This window comes from Limanda limanda, chromosome 12 (assembly GCF_963576545.1).
Source record: "Limanda limanda chromosome 12, fLimLim1.1, whole genome shotgun sequence".
Taxonomy (NCBI): Eukaryota; Metazoa; Chordata; class Actinopteri; order Pleuronectiformes; family Pleuronectidae; genus Limanda; species Limanda limanda.
The window spans coordinates 8,168,556-8,190,944 of NC_083647.1; the positions used below are offsets into that span (position 1 = coordinate 8,168,556).

Below are 22,389 nucleotides of genomic sequence, written 5' to 3' on the forward strand. Positions count from 1 at the left end.
GAGTAAGGATATTTTAGTTGGTCCTTATTTTCTGACAAACATTCAAACAGCTGTTAGAGGGTTTCGATTTGGTTTCAGGATGAAGATAAAGGTAAATATTAGGTTGGTGGAGGCTTTATATCAAGCGATAATTGTCTGTCTTTACATTGAATTTTTTTTGGGACAATCCTGCATAATATACATTAAAGTGCCAAAGGTTAGAGGAAAACTACTAAATACATTTCATCCATTTCCCATGTCCCCTCTTCCTGTCTCAGTTCCTCCTGCGGGTGCTCACTGGCTGGGTGCTGGCAATAGATGATACTTCCAGCTCCGCCTCTGGCCCTGGGTGCCCCCCTCTTCCATCCAGTGGCCCTAAAGCTGACTGGTGGCCCTCGCTGTGTCTGGACCTGGGCTCCCTGCTGCAGGTCAACCCCGACATCCTGCGGCGGCACCTGGTCTGTGAGCTCTATAACCAGGGTCTGGACCTCCGGGCAGAGGAGGTAAAATACAAATGTTCTGTATTTGCTGCAGACAGAAGCTAGGAGGAGGGTGTTAACTCCTGTTTGTCCGTCCAGGTGATGTTAGAAGTGGAGGATAAAGACGTGCTGGGCTCTCAGCTGCTGGTGCTGACGGGACAGAGACTGAGCTTCATGCTGCTGCACAGCCAGAGTCAGACCCAGGCTGCGATGGAGCTTCTGGCCCGCCTTCCCCCCACTCTCTGCACATGGCTCAAGGCTATGGTGAGACACCCAGCTCCATGACCTCTGATGTTTCAGTTACAGATGCTTCATCCCGTTAATGTATCCACAGATCCAGCATTTTTCATTATGTGACCCTTTGTCTTAACTACGATTGCCTTGGTATTCTGCGTTACAGGTGTTACATTGTGTACACGGTTAATAACCAGTCACGTTACTAGTTATCAATACTCAATCTGACACTGCAGGTATAAAGTGAAAGTGTCAGCCATGTTCAGCAGCAGTCACATTTACGATGATAAATGATGAGACCGTTCTTTGGCACCAAATCCTCATCATCCTTGTCGGTCAACTCTCCTCTCGTCATGTGTTAGGACTTCAGTACATTGGGATGGGACGGGACTCTGCTGCTGCAGGGAGCAGATACTTTAAAACCGAAACATCAGACTAAGTTTTGATAGCTGTTACTTTTAATTTTTTTTATCTAATGAACATGAGCACTATCACAGATACACAAAAATGTACCAAGTGCTCTGTAAAGATAGAAGCAGACGAGTGGTCGATGTTATGTAATTGGCATCTGTCTTAACACTAATGTCGACTATGGCAACACTTGATATCAATTCAGAGCAGTTCTGCACTAATAGCTCTAACTGCCTGTTTAACTATGTACGAGTTATCATTCTGTATTTGTTTGTCCTACAGGACCCCAGTGAGCTGCGCTGCCCCCTTGTCCCTTTGTCCCACAGCAGTCGGCTGGTCGGTCGTCTCATTGAAATCCTGCCCGAGAACCACGCCCAGTACAGCCTGGCCCTGCACCTCCTGGAGGCCGTGGAGGCTCTGACCACTGAGGACTGACCCTGTGGGGGGAGGAGGCTCGAGACCGACTCCACCGCTTCGAATTTACAGATTGTGGTGAAGCTTACTCACGTTCAGCATTGAAGAGACTGTGGACAAAGGGAAAGAAGAAATGCAGCCTCCTCACGTTCTTTGGTTCTTGTCACAGAGGTTTTGTTTTTTGTCATTCAAATCATGTGAATGTGCTTTTAAATTTTTTAACCCAGAATGTTTGGGCATTTAACATAAATTAAATTGAGAACTTGTGTAATTGAAAAGTGTTATTACGAATGTCTATAAGTTTGTCACTTCTGCTTCATTTCACTACAATGCAACTTATAAATCTGTGTCCTTTGGGTCATATGAGTTCTGTTTGACATTTCTCCTTCTTCCCTCTCACAGACAAGAGATGTATCATAAAGAAATATGGACCTTTATTTTTTATTTATAATATAGACAGTACTGTACTAGCTGTGCCTGTACACCGCCTTTTCTGTAGTCCTTATGTCCAGCCGCTCCCACTGGGCTGATCCAACGCAGAATAAAGAGCTTTCTAAAACTGCAAATGATTGTTCCTCGCTGCTCATTTCATTCAACCCCAACACGTTCCACATAAAACTCCACTTGTTAATTATCATACAAAGATATCCTTTCTGGACTATATATTCTGCGCTGCTGTCACATAGTGACACTCCGGTCAATTCCTTCTATACATTTACACGTTGAAAAAAACAAAAACTGAGTGTGCTGAAAGGCATCCTCTAGACAGTGTTTTCAGTTCCACATCATATATACAGAAAATAATCGTTTACATGTTGTATCAGAGTGCAATCGACACATTCATGCCAGAGCCAGGTGACCAGGAAATCTTTGTTTTAAAGCTCCCACATGCTGTTCAAACTAAATAACGTGTCAGTGGATTAGAATAGTGACGCCTGAAGCACATAAGGAACCGCATGGTGAGTTATCTGATGTTATCAAGCTCTGCCAGTGTCAACCCTTTGCCAAGATGCTCTCTCTCTCTTCAGAGTTCAAACCTGACTGATTCGGAGTCAGGTTTCCTGTCGATGGGGACAGTGGAGCGTGAACCCTGGTCTCTGTTCAGCCTTCAGGGGGCAATGTCAACAAAATGCAGCAAAGTGAGACAGTGTTGTTGATGTTTGCAGGTCGTCGTGGTGAGGACGTCCGGCAGGTCAGTGAGCCTGGGAGACGATGGCCTGGCAGCGTGGGCAAAGGCAGTCTGCCTCTTCGGCCGTGTAGCGGCGGCACCGTGGGCAGCGGGCAGCAGAGGTGGGCACCACAGCGATGCTGTAGGGGCTGTCCTCGCGGATTACACCACCTGACGGGACAGATACACACGTACTGAGCATGTTGGAATCACAGTGTTCTCCCCATAGTGGTACAGACGTCAGACATTTTAATTTGTCAAAACAGGAGAAGCACAAGAGCCTGTAACACAAAGCAAGTTCTGCAAAGTTTGATTGGTTCTCCGAGTCATCCTGTATAATAGCACTATTAGTCCTCTTAATTTGAAAGAGGCAGAGTTCAAGCAACATGACTTGAGCAATTCTAAAGACATCTGATGAAATGGTGATGGTGAAGTTTGGTTACAAGAGGATAAGTAGAAAAGTCAGCATGTGAAATACAAACCATAAAATCACTCATTAATTTACATTACATTAATAAATGTAGTAGCCTCTTAACAAGCGGGTGAGATTCGCCTAAAACGCCTGTCTGAGGAGTACCGAAAGTAAATTGAGCGCTGTTCTTGAACCATTTGGAGTACATGCATGATCTTCAATCATTTGAAAGGTAACATTCTGAACTTTCCCCCCAAACAAACAGTCAGAATCACTAAGTGCTACTGGCATTGAGTAATAGCAGTTGGAACACAGTTAAATAGAAGGTTTTTATTTCCGCCTGAATATTTTTTGTTAAACAGATGCCTGCAGATGACTCTAGCTGGGACTTATGAGCTGGAAAACACAATGGGACCCTAGCATGAAGCCTTGACTAGCCCAGGTTCAATTTTGATAACAATACCACAGAAAATGAATATTTCACAGATTTTTTCCTAAGGGCTGATGCTGCTCAATGGGTAAACTGCTATTTTCATCTAAAATAGTAACTTTGTATTTATATTTTATAAATTTATCAAATGAATTGAAACACTGAATAAATTATTAAATTGCTAAAAATAAGGTTGAAAAAGTAATTTTAAAAAAGGTATTTATAATTTACCAAGCTAAATAACAGGTGCATTCCACCGAGGTCTGGTTTTGAACTCAGCTGACCTCTCTCTCTTTACCGTCTCTTCAATCATGGCTGATTACAATTAGTGTCATTAGAGAACAAGCTCGGCGTTGATGTTCCTCACCCTCCAGGTTGATGAGGAAGGAGCCGTGGCTCAGCACTGCGTCGGGGGGGAGGTCCCGGGGCAGCTCACTGGTCAGGGTGACCCGCGCTGTCATCATCAGCTCGGCCAGCTGGGAGGAGGTGGAGGTCGGCTCCTCCTGGAGAGACTGGAAGTGAAGGAGGGTGAGAGATTGTATTGTATTTAAATGGACTTACAAAATATTAACATGTGCATTTAGAGTATTTTTTACATGTGTGATAATATTTTCGTACTCTGAGTCGGATGTGTGGGCATACATATGTATTTTCACCAAGAAACAGTCAATATACCTACATTTGGTAATTATTATTTCATATATGCATTTATTGGTCCCAAATACTCTGGACCTGATCCCCACACCCTGGAGTAAACTCACCTCCATGAGTTCAAACAGCAGACCAGGCTCGATGGCGACAGTGAGGTCGTACTGAGCTGCATTTTTGCCAGGAATGGACGACAGGAACGAGTCTCTGATGGCACACGCTCCCTCCACCACCTCCTCCAGTCCCGGCCGCCGCCACACTGAGCTGCTTTTTATCCAGCCGCTCCGGAATAATGTCTCCTCTTCTGCAGGGTCAAAACAAACAGTCTGTTTCTGCAAGGAAGCGAATCTGACACATGCAAATGGACGGTAGAGTCATGCACAGACGGAGGAGTAACTGCACAACACAAAGCATCAGGCACATACTGTCATGTCCGGGTGCATGAAGGTACACTTCTTCGGCTAGATGTGGCAGGATGGGCGATATGGATCTGGTAACTCCGTCCAGAACTTCCTCTAAAACAGTCTGACACGATCTTCTGCCCAGCGAGTTCTCTGGGTCGCAGTACAACCTTTTAGATTAAAAGATACAGTATGTCTGAGTATGGTGTTTTTTTAACCGGTCTTGATTCAAGATCCTGGGCTTTCACTCGAAACCCTGCGCTCCCACACTGAAAAAAGCCTTGCTTGCTTTTGCACTCAGATATCATGCACTCCAGCTCCAGCTCTTCCCCTTGCCCGCCCACTGCTTCTGTGCACGTCTGTAAGTATGCGACAGTTTAATTTCTCATCATTGGCTGAGGAATCCATGCACAAAAAGGAGAAATCCTATTTGAGTGCGGACGCAGGGTTTTGTGTGAAAGCATTATAAGATTTGAACAGTTCTGCTCTCAAACTGAGAGACCACACTTGATTGGGGAAAAAAAAACATGAGGTTAAAAGGATGCTTTAACATTTTCAAGCTACTGGCAGAAAAAGTATGTGTGGATGTCATGTTGTGGTCAGTTTTCACCTGTCTTTGATGATGCTGAAGTAAAAACTGGAGAGGTCTCTGGTGATGAACGCCTGGAGGACACGGATGGCCCTGCCAGCGTCAAACTCACTGTACGCGTCTGTAACCTGCACACACAGACACAGACACACACACCAGCAACTGTCAGTCACTGGGTCAAACTGTGGACACAAAATAAAATGTTTCTATTCACACCTTCATGCTGAATTCACGGAGAAGGTGCAGCATGTACTGGTCGATGAAGTGCATCTCTTTGGAGTCCACAGTCTGAGACACGGGGTCGAAGCCGTGCAGGTTCCCCAGCAGGAACTTCAGAGTGTTTCTTAACTGGGAGAGAGATACAAAGGCACAGAGAGGGAATAAGGAAACAGAGAGAACCACTCAGAAAAAAAAAAGCTAACTTTCACTCCCTGTTGCTGTGGTACCTTGCTGATGCTCTCTCTGGCTGAGTTGAGGGCAGTGGGTCCGATCTGGATCTCAGAGAAGATGTTGGACTCCGCCACCCACCAACGCAACACATCTGCTCCGTAGGCTGGCAGGTCCTGAGGACGACAACAAGAGAAACACGAGACTGGTCGAATCCATTTTGTTCAATGTACTTCATCTTTCTCATCGTTATCTCACCTTCCCTCCATTAATGACCACATCAGGATCCACAACGTTGCCCAGGGACTTGGACATCTTCTCTCCCTTCTCACTGACAGCAAAGCCATGGACCACCAGAGACCTGAAGACACAAACACATTGCATATCAGCAAAATGATTTCACTTACGACAAAAAAGTCATTCGGTGTATTGTCTGTTTCTTGCCACAACTGTCACTTTATCATCAGGGAACAGCTCATTAAAAATGTGTTTGACTAGGTTAGATTTTATGTTTTGCAAAAGCATTTTCCGCTTTTTGCAAATAAACAAAGTTATCATGATATTGTTACTAAATTAATTTGAGTGACTGTGAACAGATACACAGAAGACTTTTAGATGTCACTGAATCAAATGTAAAATATAAGCGCAATGGAAGTAGCATTAAATTAGGGTTTTCTCATTCATCATCAGACTGCTTATTAAAGAGTAAAAACTAAAATATCACATTGACATAAGTATTTGCTATGACACCATCTCCACATCCATCACAGCACATACAGTATACACAGTCACAGGTTGGGCCACTCACTTGTAAGGGGCCTTGTTGCCAACGGCTACACTGGTGAGCAGTGACGACAGAAACCAGCCTCCAATCTGGTCCTTTCCCTCCACGTACGCATCTGCCTTGGAGTCTGACTCTGGAGGAGGAAGCAGAGACATACGAGATTAATAATTAGTTCTGCACTTAATCTACACAAAACAAAGGTGAAGCAAATGGTTAGCATTTGGGAAGAATGTCTAGAAAAAGAGAGAAGAGGCAATATTAGTGAGGAAATAACCAAAACAGCCTTTTTTTAAAACTCTGAATGCTTATAGGTTCCATACAGACAGCCATCTAACAGAGAAGTGGTGCAGCCATGGCATCACAGGCTTCCAACCTCATCAACCTCCACCGCCAATACCTTCACAGAGAAAACTCATAGCAAAGAAGAAGTGCAGAGTTTGGAGCATCCCTAGAAACAGAAACAAACTTCTACAATGTTCTCTCGAGCCAGTTGCTCTGTATAAAACCTGCATGCAAAGGAGAGACAGAGCGAGAGGAGGAGAGTGAACCGAGATTCATGCTGCATTCAGCACTTTTATAATCTCCCGTTCCCATGCCTGGTGTCCTCAGATATTCCTTACATAACATTCAAATGCTTTTGGTTTTAATTTGATGAATTGGAGCAGGATGTCTGGTTTTAGTAACTGACATGTTAGCTAACCCTGGTACTGTAGAACAGTCTTTCAATTTATAATCCAAGAGCATCTGAAAGCTAAAAGAGGGAGCAGAAGCAGAGTGAGGAACAGCGGGAGTGAAAGCCGCAGTCGGCCTCAGTGGGTGGAAGGTCAAACAACCTGCGACCAGAGGTTTGCGGAGCTGAGCAGGGAGCCAGCTGAGACGGGACTCAGGCTCCGCGGCATCTCCCTCCAGCTCCTCTGGAAAGGAAAACACAAGCAAATATATGTCTGCTCCGCCAAATCTGCTGGTGTCATGTTGTCGGATGGGTTTAAAACAAGCCGGATCATTTTCTACTGCTCGACAGATCTGCAACATCACGTCTAATTCAATTCCCTCTAATCCCGGTTTGTGGTCAGCAAACTACAGCCTCTGCTTACGATACACTCTGCACAGCACCTTAATTTAATGCTGGACTATGTAAAGTTGGATTAAGTAGCTTTCTCTACAATAACACTAATTAAAAGGAGGCTTGATTCGAGGATAGCCTGGAGTCAGTTAAGTGAGCAGAGACTTAACTGCTGCGTCATTGTGAACCTCCCTGGAGAGAGAGTGAAGAGGAGCAGCATGATCACATCAATACACAATCATACTATCAATTCATTGCAGAATATGAAAATTGTATAACAACAGTTTTGATTCACTTTCCTTAGTATGATGGAGTGTTAGGGCCATATCGAAGGACAAAGAAGTGTAGATATTTTGAGAATAATGTTGTAATATAACAAGAATAAAGCAGTAATAATATTAAGGGATAAAAAATAAACAATTCAAGGAAATGTGCTGATGAACCAAAAATTAAATATTTGTGAAACCTGTACTAAAGTATATCTAAACAAGATGCTCCATATTCCTCATTTTAACACAGGCAATACACTGATCTTCCGATATCCTCCCTCTAAAATGACACGTAGGCTTATATTATGAGTTTCGTCTTGTAATATTATGACTTTTTTATTGAGAGCTCAGATTTATTTTCTCTTTAAGTAGCCATGATACTCTGTCCTACTTTAGCGAATGTAATCAACCCTGACTAAATGGAGGAAAGTGCAACAAAAACACAAAGTAAAGAAAATCTGTTGTCCTGCGTGATCTGTGGAACAGGACAGACTGAAGAGATTCCACATGTACCTTCTAGTACAGCAGCCCATGATGTTCCGCTGTCAAACCAGATGTCCAACACGTCCTCTCCTCGAACGTAGTCACTCACTGGACCTGCTTTACTCTGAGACACAGAGAAACACACAAACACACACATGTGAACTTTAGTTAGAAGCAACAGGATACATTGTGACTTCCATCAGCATGGTCCCAACTAGCTAGCATATTAGTGGCTAGGTTAACAGATACATTAGTTCACAGTCTAGCCCTCAGAATAGTCCCTAAATTATCACGGCTCTACAAATAAAGATTAGTGACGACACGTAGATGAAATGGACTTTGCTACTTCTTATGTTCAGGGCGTTGTTTCATGTTTTAAATGAACACCTTTAAGTTTGATTTCCCTAGCCATTGGTGAAACGGGTTAATTAAGGAATTTAAATTAATTAATTGTGTTCGGATAAACTTGTAATGACTATTATTGCTCTTTATGCATACGTACAGGGGTTAAAGTCATTTTGACAGAAGTTCCTGATTATCACAAATGTCAATATCTTTAAATTCCACTAAATTAATGACAGTTGAAGAGAAATAGTGTTCTGCTCTTGGCAGGTTGCAAAAGCCACTGGAATAGCATTCATCAGAAGACAGTGGGATTATACTTGGTCAGTGTCAGCAGATGGTTACTGTCACTCATTCCAACCCACACCTCGCTCTTAACACACACACACACACACACACACACACACACACACACACACACACACACACACACACACACACACACACACACACACACACACACACACACACACACACACACACACACACACACACACACACACACACACACACACACACACACACACACACACACACACACACACACACACACACACACACACACACGTATTCTCACCTTTTTGAGGACTTCGGGTGGCAGTAAAGTCTCAATAGGAAGCTCCCACCAGCAGTCACTTCCTTTTTCTTCGAAAAGCTTTGCTATGTGGGTAACTGTGTGTCTGCAGAGGCCAGAGACAGGAGAAATGTTCAGTGTACAACATATGTGTGGGTATGTGTGTGCGTGTGTGTGTGTACAAACATCTTTGTTTTGAGGCCTGATCATACGAAGCAAGGCCATTTTGGCCGGTCCTCAGTGTGTGTGTGTGTGTGTGTGTGTTTGAGTGTAACAAAACATCTCTAAAAAGAGTGTGTGTTCATGTGTGTGGGTCCACCTGTTAGTCAGCACGTGTGTTGTGTGTTGGCTCACTTGTTCATGAGTGGCTCTCCGGTCTCTTTGTGGTAGAAGACGGGGATCGGGACGCCCCAGCTCCTCTGTCTGGAGATGCACCAGTACGTCCGTCTGTCCAGCATGGCCAGCAGGCTGCTCTTCGCCGACTCTGGCAAAACACGCACCTTCTGCAGCGCCTCCTGGAAACACACACACATGCAAGTAGAGGTTTGTAAATTGTAAAATGAATACTTTCCTTTTGTGTGTTTTCCTTTTTTAATAAGGCAAGCAGGATCTTGATAAAAACTAGTTTGTCAATAATGTGGCTGAGCAGCTCACCTTAGCTTTGTCTTTGAGTGACGCTGTGTTGATGAACCACTGCTTACTGGGCCTGATGACCACAGGCTGCTTTGTCCTCCAGTCGTACGGGTAACTGTGGACACAGTGCTCCTCTTTCACCAGAGCCCCGCTCTCCTTCAGCATGGAGATCACTTCACACAGGCAGGCAGGGGAATTACATAGAAGAGCACGGACGAGACGATATGAAACATTATTTATAACAATAATGCTTTAAGAGCTCACAGATCCACCTGCTCTCAGGGGGAGTGTTATATCTTCTTTATGCTGTTACCTTTATCTGTGCCTTCAATCATCACTGACAGATTCTGTAGCTCAGGACCTGCTGCTTCTGTGAACTTGCCATCCTCATCCACCATGCACTCCTGAGGGGGAAGCACAACATACAGTCTTACAGGTGTAACGCTGTTTAACCAAGTCCTACCAAAACATAAAATAAACAGATTACAAGCAGAGAAATAAGTTATTGGTCATTGATTAAACCAAATTTAAGAGAATCTTACACTTTGAGAAGCTAGAAATGTTTTGATTCTCAAAAATCTATATATTTTTTGACACCATTGGTTGTAAATGGCTATTTGACCTAACATATCTGTCTCTAGTTCACAGTAAGGGCTTAGAAACAACAATAGTATAAATAGTCCAAAGAGAAGATTTTCTTATTTCTGAAAGGAGTTTTTAACAACACAACGCACCACAGACAGTTTAAACTGCGAAGCCACACTGTAGTCGTCCATGCCGTGAGCAGGTGCTGTGTGGACCAATCCTGTTCCCTTCCCCATGGTCACGTGATTGGCTGGCAACAGCGGCACTTCCTTGTCAGAAATAGTGGGATGTTTGCATATTCCACCTTCAAGCTGGGGGCCTTAGAGGAGAAAGGCACAGAACATGTGCGTTGTTATATTTGTAACTGAAAGAACACAATAAAACGCATTTAAGACTTTTGTGTGTCTCTTTGTGTAAGTGTGATTTCTACCTGTGAAGGTGCCGACACTCTCCAGCTCTGTGCCCAGAAGAGCTGCGACGCTGGCTGTACGCTCAGAGGCCAACAGGAGAAGTTGAGAGTTGTCCGCCCTCTTCACCACCGAGTACCTGCAAGGTCATGATCCAAAATGTTAAATTAATTTGGGAATATTGGCATTTTTGTTCAGAAAAAGGAGTTGGTCAACATGCTCAGATGTTAAAGTGCTCCTCTGGGCCGTTACTATATCTCCTGCAGTAGAGAACATCCTTTCCGCATACACACTAGGTATCTTTTAAACTCTGAAACTCTCCTCGTCATGCTTGGGGCTGTTACATATATAATTGTAAATACATTTTCAAAATATATATATATTTTTTTTAAATATTGCAATACTTTGTGCTACAGTATCGATATAATCGCGGGCGCAAAATATCACGATACTGAACAGAATCGATTTTTTCCCCCACCATTATGACATTGTTTATTTTTTTAAATAGAAAGGTCGTTGTTCTGTTTTGCAGCTGCTATTAATATTTAACATAAATGCAGTTTAGACTAACTACAAAGAAGTGAGAGGAAATGTTGAAACATCCTTTTTGTACAAGAAAACAACCCAGAGTGGATGGAAATGTGGCACATTTGTAAATGTAATGCAACCAGTTAGATAAATTAATAACTGTTAAATCAATTTCTCAAACATGAATGTTTATTAGTTTTCTTGGTCCTCTATGATAATAAAATTGGGTTTGGGACTAAACATTTAAGAGCTTTGTGAGTGTGATGAGTGAATGCATAAATACAATCTTTTGGTGCAGGTACTTACTGAGCATTGGGCATGTAGCACACAGCCTCATTTGCAGGAAGGGTCCAAGGCTGAGTGGTCCACACCAACACAGACACATTCTCCAGACCTGCAGAGGCCACACATGCAGACACACACAATGAAGAACATTCTTCCACAGGTGAGAAACACAAAGCTCGGAATTACGTATGTGAATGTGTTTTTATTACCTTCTTCTGAGGCCATTTTAGGTGGTAGTGTGATCAGGGGAAATGTGGCATAAATGGCTCTGCTCACATGTTCAGGGTTGTATTCCAACTCTGCCTCGGCTAGGGCCGTCCTAGAGACGCACAGAGACAGGTGTCAAGATAACAAGCAAAATCTTATATGCACAATCTGGTTCACACTACATAAACTACATATACATTGTATATAGTATATATAGAATATATTCTCTCATCTTACAAGACATTATCAAGTATTGTAAAAGGAAAAGGAAAATGTAACCAACACATCAAGTCATTACTTTGATGAAGGAGACCAGAAGATCGGCTTGTAGTCCTGGTAGATGAATCCCTGCAGATAAACATAGTAGGATAAAAACTTAAATCCAGGCAGAGAAATCCAATCCAATGATGATCATCTTCTACAGCCACTGACAGGTTGAGGGACATTTCAATTATTTACTCACTATAGTAAATAAATAATGCTTATTTTGTAATTCGATATTGAGCATTAGATCCGGGCATAAACACTGATGAACAGCATATGATTGGTCACCTTGGTGTGCATCTCCTGGAAGACTTTCAGCTGAGCAGCCTCATAGGCCCCGTCATAAGTGTAGTAACACTTGTCCCAGTCAGCCATCACCCCCCAGCGCTGGAAAGAAGCCCTCTGACGAGCTATGGCTCCATCTGCAAACTCCCGTGCTAGCGGAGATAGAAACATAGCTTTTGAGCAACTGCAAATCTAATATTGATCATGTTCTGGGGACTATCGGCCCTTTCTTACCTTTCTGTCTGATTTGTAATGGTGTGAGGCCGCTGGTTCCCAGCTCCCCCAGAGCCTTCAGCTCGATGGGCAGCCCATGGCAGTCCCAGCCAGGGATGTAGTGGACCTGTCGCCCCCTCAGCATCTCAAAGCGATTACGGATGTCCTTTAGGATCTGTATCAAACAGGTTAACAGTTACTTTGGCTGCTTGAGCCAATTGGTATTGTTTGTTGTACCATAACAGTAGGAAATAAATGTAATACGAGTAAATAGAACACCTTATTGAGTGCGTGTCCAACATGAGGGTCTCCATTGGCGTAAGGGGGTCCATCGTGAAGGCAGAACTCCTTCTTGACCTTCCTCTCTCTCTGCCAGGAGTACAAATCTGCAAATCCACACATCTGCAATACACAGAGAGAGTTAGTGTGTAATGTACAATGTGACAAAGCAACATAGTATATTATCAATAAAGTTAGGGTTTTTGTTGTTAAAAGTAAAGTAAACACACAAATCACCGACACATAGAGGCTCTGATAAGTGAGTGACAGGCAATATTTACACTTTGCATGATCCAGACTCATGTCTGCTACTCTTCAGAGTAAGGAGGAAATTAAAAATCATAACCTTTTGTCAAATGCAAATTAAGCCGAATTAAAGACTGAGCCCATATTAAATGGAGGCAATGTTAGTTTATGAGCTACAGTGTCTGTCCAGCTGCACACAGGCACTTTTAAATACACGTGTCAGTTTTGGAGCTGAGGTTCGTCAGCCTCTTCCTGGAAGTCCTCTACCTGCTGGATCTGCAGCTCCCGGTCCAGCAGCTTCTGTCCGGTCAGCTTCATTGGGAACTCGGTCCGGGGGAGGAGCACCGTGTCCCGGTACAGACCCGGAGCAGAGCCGGTCTCTGACGGCTGGGCGCTGCCTTCTCCGGAGCTGACACCATGACAGCGGCTGGAACTGAAGGGGCGAGCCGGGTGGAGGAGGCCGACTGCCCGCTGTGACCTCCGTGTCCACCTCGCCAGCGCATGGCTCGCTGCCGAGACCCGGCACAGCAGCATGGGGAGGCGAGGAAGCTCTGCGGCCGCGGAACTGAGGCTAAAGCACGAAAACAGGGAGAAATGTGAGGCTGCTTCCTTGTTGTGACCGGAGAGGGCTCACCTGTCGCTTAGTTCCGCTCTCCTCACTGCTGTGTTTCATCCGGAAGAAATATGCGGGCGGACAAGTACGGAAACCCTGCGAGGTCATTACCAATCCAACAAGATTCCACAAGTACTTTGCAAATTACATCAACTATCTAAATCTAAGTCTGGATGATTCCTCGTAATTACCTCATTTAAATTAATATTAATAATACTAATACTACTAATGATACTAATACTACTAATAATAATTATAGTAATGATAATAATAAAAGTCACCATCATCATCACTATCATCATTTACATTGACAATCAATTTCGAAGAATTTGTTTTATTTTGGAAGGATGTGTGGGTTTTGATTTTGCTGAAACAAAAATATAAGATATTTGTTTATTCTAAACATTAATCCTTCTGAAATGTTGTCATCAAATGTTAAATATGTTTTTGTTATTTTCTGAAGATGTTGAATAATACATGAATCAGGCTTCTAAAGCTAAAAACAAAAAGGCTATTTAAACCCATTTCATACATTTCTTTGATTGTCTTTGAGTAATGCAACTAATGTTGGGCTGTTTCTATGTTTAGTTTGTAAAGTATCTCTAACAAAGAACTGTGGGGGAAAAGTAATCCAACCATACGCATTTTACAGTAATACGCATGTGGTCACTGGGAGGCGCTGTTTATCTATGTTTTAGAGTAAGTACCAGCCATGTGCTTTTTCTGGAAGAATATTAAAATGTGTGATGACTGTATAGTCATGCTTAGGGGATATAGATACAGATACTGAAATTCATAATGGCACATTAATATACGTCTATACACAGAAAAGTAGATGAGTTTATGCAGAAATGGTCATTCCGTTACTTTCCCTCATTCTAAGAAATGTTGGTGGACTGCTCAGTTCCCAAATGCATATTTCGCGAAATATAGGCAAAATACGTATTTATATTTCACTTAATTCAAATATATGAATCATTTACTGAACAAAAATATAATTATTTTACTAAATAGGCATATATTATTTTTCATTAAATACTGATTTATTCATATTTCACTAATACAAATAAGTTTATATTTCACTAGAAAGAATATATGTATATTGATTAAATTCAGATATATTTGTATACTTTTTTATGAAGTACTCCTCCATAACCAGGCTAACTAAATTAATCTTGACTCAATAGTAATATTTCCATTACATTAAATACATATCTAATTATACACATGTATTGACATTCTACGAAATACAAATATGTTCACATATGTTTATGTTTCCCTCAATATAAATGTATTTCTATGTAACTGAATGCAGACTATTTCCTGCAGCACCTGAATGCAGCACGGCGCAGGCTGCAGCAGGTGGTTTAAGTGGCTGATTACGTCACGGTGGGTATAAAGACCTCAGCAGCGTCTGTAGTTTGGTCACTGACTGATCAGAGGCTCCTGCTGCTACAGACCGAGACACCGCAGCTCCTTCTCCCGATCTAACCCCTCAGCCTCCACCCTGCGAACATGAAGACCGTGTGTGTGACCCTGCTCTCAGTCCTGCTGCTGGCTCTGCTGCTCTCCTCACAGGTGCGATCCTTCTTTCACTCCTTTTCCCCATTTTAACCTTTAAAAGTGTTTCAAAGTTTTTTGGGGGACAAAACGTTCACGTTGAGAACAGTTGAGTTTAGATTTTTCTATTTTTAAGCTTTTGTCACAGGTCTAATTCTGTACTGAAATGTGAACTGGTGCCCTGATTGCAATCTTTACACCAACTTAAATCTAATGTTAAATGGTGCAGCTTTTATATTTAGTAAATGTTTTTTTCATCTCTTTACACGGGTCAGTTTCTTATCATTTCATTTTAGCTGAAGGATACTAGTTGTAAATATGTACGAGTTTGAGCTTTTGTTTGTTTGGGGATAAAATGTTTGAGAACAATTGAACCCTTATTTTAAAGCCTCTGCCACAGGTGGCTGTCATTTGCAAATGGGGGATGACTCAGCAGTAGATTAATTAAAACTGAATAATTCTAGAACGCATCTAGTTACAATACAGACTCATGTAATGTTTTTGAATGTGTTACATTTGCTTAATTTATCAAACTGTTACTTTTGTCTCCTGATTCTTTTTTCACTATCCCCTGTGCTGCTGTAACATGAACCATTTCCCTTCTAGTGGGGCCAATAATCTAAGGATCTGAAATTATAATGTAGTTTCACTTGCCTGTGACAATATAGTGTCACCTATGCAACATATTTTTAATTCAAAAATCATGAGTGGTTAATTTAAGGTTAGATCAGCCAAATCAGTTTTTTTTACTATTTTAAGAGTTTAAAATAGCCCAGGTGACTTTAACCAACTTACATTTATTTTAGTTAAAAAATTTAACTGTCTTTTAATACACCACCTTACAATTTGGTAAAGCCACTGAAGAAAATTGGATGTTCCTGTAAATTTTTTTATATTTCCTTGTTTTCCAGGTGGTTCTAGCTCAGAACAACACCAACATCACGAGTACCCCTGGGCCCAACATGAACATGACTTCCACTGGGTCAGTGAACTCCACGTCCGGAGACAAGAACGCCGCCGAGAGGACTGGAGGCCTGGGGCTGCTGCTTCCCGTGGCCCTGGGAGCCGCTCTGCTCCACTGTTGGTCACAGTGACCGGACTGATTATCTGCACTGACTGGGGGCCAAATGTTATTGAAATATTTATAAAAAATAAAAAAAATTCCCCTTCACATGGGTCTTGGATTTCACCCTAGAGTGCAGAAACCAGCAACGCCCTGCCGCTGTTCTCAGCTGGGCCCCTTTTATGGACTACGTGGGGGGGTGGGTACCATGTCGGCACTGGTGCTGTCTTTTGGGGGTGGGTGGGGGTGTTTAAAAAAGGTACCACTTCCTGTATAAATGCATAACTAGTTGGAAAGCTTCTTCAATTTCCATTTGCACAGGTTGTGATTCATGGAGACTTGGTGCAGCCTTTAAGCCTGAAAGTGATTGTAAACCAGTTTGGAACGTTTTTTTTTTTTTTAAATTGCATTCTGGAAATGTGTGACAAATGTACAAACATGATTGTGCATTTTAGATCTTGAATTTTTGTAAATTGTCTGAAATAAAAGCTTTAATTTCTATGTGGTGAAATTGACCCCTTTTTGTTAATCCTTTGTTGCACATGGTGTTGAGCTGTATATCCACTGGTGTTCGTCTCAATTGCTTCTTGGATGGATTATCACGCTGCTTTTAAACTAAAGCGCCTTATCTGCCATAAGTCAAGTAAAGGCCTCAGTGCTGGAACCCTGAGCCGATACAGTGTGACAAGAAACTAGTTTAACCACCAGTCTTAAAGCTCAAGTGAAGTTGGCACTTCTGTCGTTGGAAAATTTAAATCTAGTTTTTCGGCCTCCTGGTGCAATGAACTGAGTCTTCTGGCGTTTAAACCCCTGTTGAACCACCTTGATTGGAGAAATGATGACATTGCTGGATGAGGTGAAACTTTTGCATTCAAATGTTCTAAACTCTAGTGAGTCCTATGTACCTGATGCATGGTCTCCTCAAAGGGCCTCTCTGTCAGCTGGCTGCTGGAATTCACCTGTAACCCCCACCTGAGCACACATGCACGCTTGATCTCTGTGGGAACCACATCCCGCCGCTCACGTGACAAAGGCTGCATTGTCCAGCTCCTATCTGCTCCAGAGGTATAGACTCTTATCAGGTGACCCCATCTCCCTATTCACCGGGTACCTAAACTGCAGATTGGTTTGAAGACTTCCATCTTTACTTTTCCTCTGACACTGTACTGTGTAATAGTCGTAAGCCACATTCCTGTATCACAGCCATGACATGTCAAAGGCCATAGTGTGGTCACTTGATCCAGAGAAGAGTCCTCTCTAGTCAACCACCAGAGTGTGACCACTCAAGCACCCTCCTGTCCACCTGAAACCTAAGCAACCAGAGTTTGGGTTTAGGTGTTTGTTTGCTGGTCGGGTGCGGGAGAGTGAGCACATGGAAAGAATCAAAAAAAGGGAGGGGGGGAAGGGGAATGAAGGGTATGTGAAGGACACTCCAGAGCTGAGCAGCCCTCCTTCACCTGCTCTCGACCTCGCTCTACTAAAATCAGGAATGAGCATTTCAGCGCAGTTCAGACAATGAGGTTTCAGTCTCTGAAGTGCTTTAGTGCCACCATCTAAATGTTCAAGCTGTTTCTTATGGCTCATGCACGTCAAAGTTGTATCTTCACTTGAGATTAAATCAAGATATTATCTCTGACCAATAAAACCAACATCAGTGTTCAGCATGTTACAGGCTGCTGAAATGTACAGAGTTTCTTAAAATCATACTCCATGAAAAGTTTCTCATTGTATTCCTTATATTCTGGTCAGTCCATGGTCAGATCAGTGGAGTAAATCTTAATATGACAGAAAAGGCCGAGTAACATAGTGTGGATTTGTTGATTTTTGCAGATTCAGACCCACACGACCTGTGTGGGGAAGAGAAGTTTTGCCGCTGAGTGACTGCATTTAAAGCAACAGGGAGCATCTTTCATGTTGTTTTCCATTTGTTTTTAAAATATATAATCTTCTGATTCCAAAGGAATGCATATTGATGACTTGATATGAGACATCATGACGTCAATAATCGCTTCAGTGGAATTTCGTGTGAGCTGTGTCACCACATCCTGCGCAGACCTGAGCTATAACACAAAGAGAATACCATGAATGTTTTGTGACTGTTTTGTCACTTTAACACCGTCAATGTTCCTGTTTTTCACACCAAGTTTATTGTGTAAAATTATTTCAAAGGTCTACTTCAACTAGGAAGAGAAAATGTAACAAACCTCGGAATGAGGAACAAATGCGAGCACTAAATGACAGCGTATCTTGTTACTGTGGCAACCATCAAGAAGTGGTGGAGTGGGTGAACTTCCCCACAAAGGACAGAATACAATGTTCTCAAATGTGGTTGCTAAACAAGGCTATATTCTGCTAGATTACTCAAAGTGAGTAACTTACCTCCAATAATAAATACTGAATTATTTGGGGATTTCTTTTTTGGGGTTAGGACTGTCGCCTCATAGCAAGAAGGTTCTCGTTTCCAATCCCAGTTAGCTGGGACCTGTTAACTGGAGACTCTAAATTGCCTGTAGGTGTAAATGTGGCCGTGAATTGTTGCTTGTCTGTTTGTTGGCTGTGTGACTCACTGGTGACCTGTTCAGGGTACCCCCCTCCCCCTCGCCAAATGTCACCTGGGATTCGCTCGACTGACTCTGGGGAGGCTTCGGCTCAGGAGGTGGAGTGGGTGGTTTGATCACGGCCTTTGTGGTCAATACTACTGACCATTTACCACTTGGGTGGGACGCTTTGGAGAGTATCACTGACTGGACTGAAACTAAATTTGCAGACGCATCTCTGTTGTCTGATAAACATTTGCATAAAATAAGGTTTTTATTTAGTCAAGAAAAAGCACAAGTTATATTTCTGAATACTTGACAGGACAGATTTAACATGATTAGGCAAAATAAAACTGGAAAAACACATTTTGTTTTCTTAATTCTGTAAATTCCTCTATTCTGTACAATCAACTGAGGTTTCATGTAAAAGTACGATTAAAACATCCCAAATGGTTTATCGTTACTATCACTGTTCCAGTATCATTCCCTGTTATTCATTTAGCACAATATTGGTAAAGTAGTAGTAGTAGTTCAAATAGCAGGCTATTTGAAAGGAGGCCGATGAGGGGGCGGAGGCCTGCTACAAAAGCTTTTTTTTACATTTACAGTACATGCTTCTTATATTACCTCTTTATAGCCTAAGGCAAAAAGATTGTATCCATCCATCTATTCATCCATCCCTCCATCATTCCCTCCCTCCCTTCCCACAGGGACCTGTGTTATACAAGCACAGGACAACAGGCAGAGTACATCCTGAACAGGTCAGCAGCCGAACACAGACACAGACACACACAGACACAGACACACACACACACACACACACACACACACACACACACACACACACACACACACACACACACATCTGAAACAGCCTTTTAAAAGAATGCCGAGCTAATGCTACCACAGGTTAATCTGTGGAAGGTGCACAAAGCCAAAGGAACCAAACTGTGTGTTTGGGAAATCCCTTCACCTGGCACCACCCGGCTGTGTCACTAATCATCTGGTTCCAAGATAAACAGGCCGACACGACGCAGACCCACACACACACTTACACACACAGTTGTTGATTGTTTTAATGTCTTTAAAATAAAACACCTCCATGGTTTTTCCAGGAAAACACACGATTTGTCATTTGTGGTACAAAGTCCCCCTCTCTAACCAGTAGAACTATGCTCACTGTTTGGATGCCTTCTCTCCTGTGGAGTCTAATCTCAATTTGCTGAGCTCTATGAAGGTCATTGTGCCGTCTGAAGGGAACTGGTTTATGAGGTGTGACGTCCTTCAGGGTTAGTTGGCCATACACTCATTGATTAGTTACACTTTAGCTCAAAATAAACAGTGAATGTTTTATTTTGCCTGATATTGTTGCAGAGAGGTATTGATTCATGGTGCTGTTAAAGTGTAGTGCTTCATACAGGAAGAGGCTTTCTGTATTATTTAAAGCAACATTAAGTGTTTTTTATACCTTTGAATAACGGCTCCAAAATCATTTTGATGGTCCATAAAGGTATAATGGGAAGAATGGCATGTCTGTCAATGCCACAGCGCCCCCTTAAGGCCTGGAACTGCACCCTGTTACTCTGCTGGACCATTACAACCCACTTGAAACAATGATAACTATAAGAGACAACTGGCTCACCACTCTCAGTGTGACATTATGACAGATCCACTTGAAGAAACCAAAGAGGACATTGTTGGAGGAAATGAAGAAGAGGAACAAAGGAAGTGACATAGTAAGAAACCAAATAAGAGCGAATATCGGAGCATGTTTTCATTTTGTTGGCAAAAGATGCTGAAGGATGCAAGACAGATGTGGACCTGGCATGGTTGTCATTGGAGGAATAAGTCACAGGTTGCATGCTTGCAATGTCTTGTGCTGTTTTTGCTCGCCTGCTTGATGTTGGGTTGTGTTAGTGAAGTTGTTGATTCGCTAGTATTATCTGAAGCCAATTGGAGTTTAAGGCGCTAAGTTTGGTGATATTTGTGAAAAATCTCTCCATTGTCAGTTGACGTAGTTCTTTGGATACTGAGGTTGCCGGTTTCATCTCGGTCAGGTTGTCAACAAATGCACGGCTGTACAGCTGTTTGCACAGGGGAGGTTCGGACCAAAAGTCTGAGTTATGACGTTGAGTTACATATCCCACTTGTAGGGGGAACCCAAGTATACCCGAGAGTGAAAAGCAAGCACTTTAATGTCTTGTAGTCCAGGGTGAAAAGCAGGACTATAACTGGGGGACCAGTGTCTGCGATTATCCAGTACAAATTATAGGCATGTCTTGCTGTCTTACAGGGACCATGAGGGAGAAACAGAATCATGTCCTATGTGCTGGAGACATGGCTTATGTGAAGAGGCTGTGCTTTTCGTCAGAGCACATCCTTTGGGATCAAATGACAGGCCCTGGAAAGCGGCGGGCAGATGGAAGGGATGGAGTGAGGATGAAAGAGGGGAGAAGGGGGGGGGGCACCCTGCAAATCCACACATCCGCTCAGGAGAATGTCAAAGGAAACAAGAGGCCTGTATGTGCTCTCTGAATTCTTCTGTTTGTGTATGAGACACTGAAAACAGCTGAGGTGACGCATCACCCTTCATGTCAGTGACCTTTACCTCAAATACCCATGTTACAGGAACATTAGCAGAACTGATGCAACGTTTTCTTCATGTAGTGACGCTGATCAGTGATATGGCTTTCTTTGTTATCAGAGAGCAAGAGCTTCCGCAAAATTGACATAGTAAGGATCAAATTTGCGAATGTTTCTATTTGTTATTAAACCAGCCTGATTAGATCTTAAAAATAATACTTATAACTTAATATTTGAATTGTTTTGTTACTATAATACAGAAGGAAGTTATGACTACTGCAATTTTGTTAAAGACGACCCATTATATTGAAATGCAATGTATATAGTACAGGAACAGGAAAAATGCGTCATGTAAAAAAAGCTGGTTCAGTATCAACTCAACAAATGGTCAGCATTTATAACATGTTAACTATTGTTAAAATACATATTATGTCCATTTTACCACAGTTGATATGGTTCCTTGGGGTCTTAATGAAATGTCTGTAACATATTTGGTCAAAATACAACAAGGATAATTTAAAACAGCACCCTTTTTACCCTGTCTAAAACAGCCCTCCTCAGATTGACCTGTTTTGAGTTTTTGGGACGGTAGACATGCCAGATACCCAAATTAACATGTAGAAGCACTTCAAAAGTGGAATTTTCATAATATGTCCCGTTTAAGGGCTGTGCTTTAGCAGCCCAACATTCATTTAAACTCATCAGATGTAATAAATGATGTAGTACACTTTACACCTGTGTACTTAAAAAGAAAACTTGTATTGGGATTAATTAAGTACAAGGATCAAGTATAGATTCCCTCCTGCTGGGGAAAGTGGTCAGGATTATGTTGTACTGGAGTCAGCTGAGAGCAGGTTATTATGGGCACTACTTTAGGCCAGTTTCCAGAGCTGTAATTGGCTGACTGGATAAATTTCACTTGAGTTGACTTCAGCCTTTTAATGTGGATCGACTTTGTATGTCAGGGAAAGTATCTAGTCTTGGCTGGTGTTTGGTCATGGCAAGTTGTTACTCATCTCAAGGCAGTGGAAACA

General features: G+C 42.4%; 2 protein-coding genes across 4 annotated transcripts in view; one reads left to right on the forward strand and one right to left on the reverse strand.

Moving 5' to 3' along the window:
• The window catches only part of rab3gap2 (RAB3 GTPase activating protein subunit 2 (non-catalytic)), an 18,293-nt gene extending 16,210 nt beyond the window's left edge, over positions 1-2,083 (forward strand). For both annotated transcript variants that reach the window (XM_061082306.1, XM_061082307.1), the window contains exons 33-35: positions 258-482; positions 558-722; positions 1,386-2,083. In XM_061082306.1, the coding sequence (XP_060938289.1) occupies positions 258-482; positions 558-722; positions 1,386-1,538 (543 nt within the window). In that variant the 3' untranslated portion in view covers positions 1,539-2,083. The remainder of the gene's footprint in view (positions 1-257; positions 483-557; positions 723-1,385) is intronic.
• Positions 1,935-13,644, reverse strand: iars2 (isoleucyl-tRNA synthetase 2, mitochondrial). Of its 2 annotated transcripts, XM_061082308.1 has the most exons (24): positions 13,267-13,644; positions 12,754-12,876; positions 12,496-12,649; positions 12,265-12,413; positions 12,011-12,060; positions 11,715-11,824; positions 11,527-11,614; positions 10,716-10,831; positions 10,435-10,604; positions 10,014-10,104; positions 9,722-9,873; positions 9,422-9,582; positions 9,071-9,173; positions 8,182-8,275; positions 7,170-7,250; positions 6,361-6,469; positions 5,811-5,913; positions 5,612-5,728; positions 5,382-5,513; positions 5,187-5,293; positions 4,601-4,746; positions 4,289-4,479; positions 3,895-4,039; positions 1,935-2,856 (listed from the first exon to the last, which is right to left on the reverse strand). In XM_061082308.1, the coding sequence occupies exons 1-24, from the start codon at positions 13,531-13,533 to the stop codon at positions 2,711-2,713; spliced, it is 3,105 nt and encodes a 1,034-aa protein (XP_060938291.1). In that variant the 5' UTR covers positions 13,534-13,644; the 3' UTR covers positions 1,935-2,710. The 2 variants fall into 2 exon arrangements, with proteins under 2 accessions (XP_060938291.1, XP_060938292.1); XM_061082309.1 differs by lacking the exon at positions 7,170-7,250.
• Between the last annotated feature and the right edge of the window lie 8,745 nt (positions 13,645-22,389).

Coding starts and splice junctions, on each gene's coding strand:
- iars2 (XM_061082308.1), bottom strand. CDS start 13,533: ATGCTGCTGTGCCGGGTCTCGGCAGCGAGCCATGCGCTGGCGAGGTGG. Junction 12,061..12,264: donor TCCAGGAGATGCACACCAAG/GTGACCAATCAT, acceptor GTTTATCTGCAG/GGATTCATCTACCAGGACTA. Junction 10,605..10,715: donor GAGTGTCGGCACCTTCACAG/GTAGAAATCACA, acceptor TTCTCCTCTAAG/GCCCCCAGCTTGAAGGTGGA.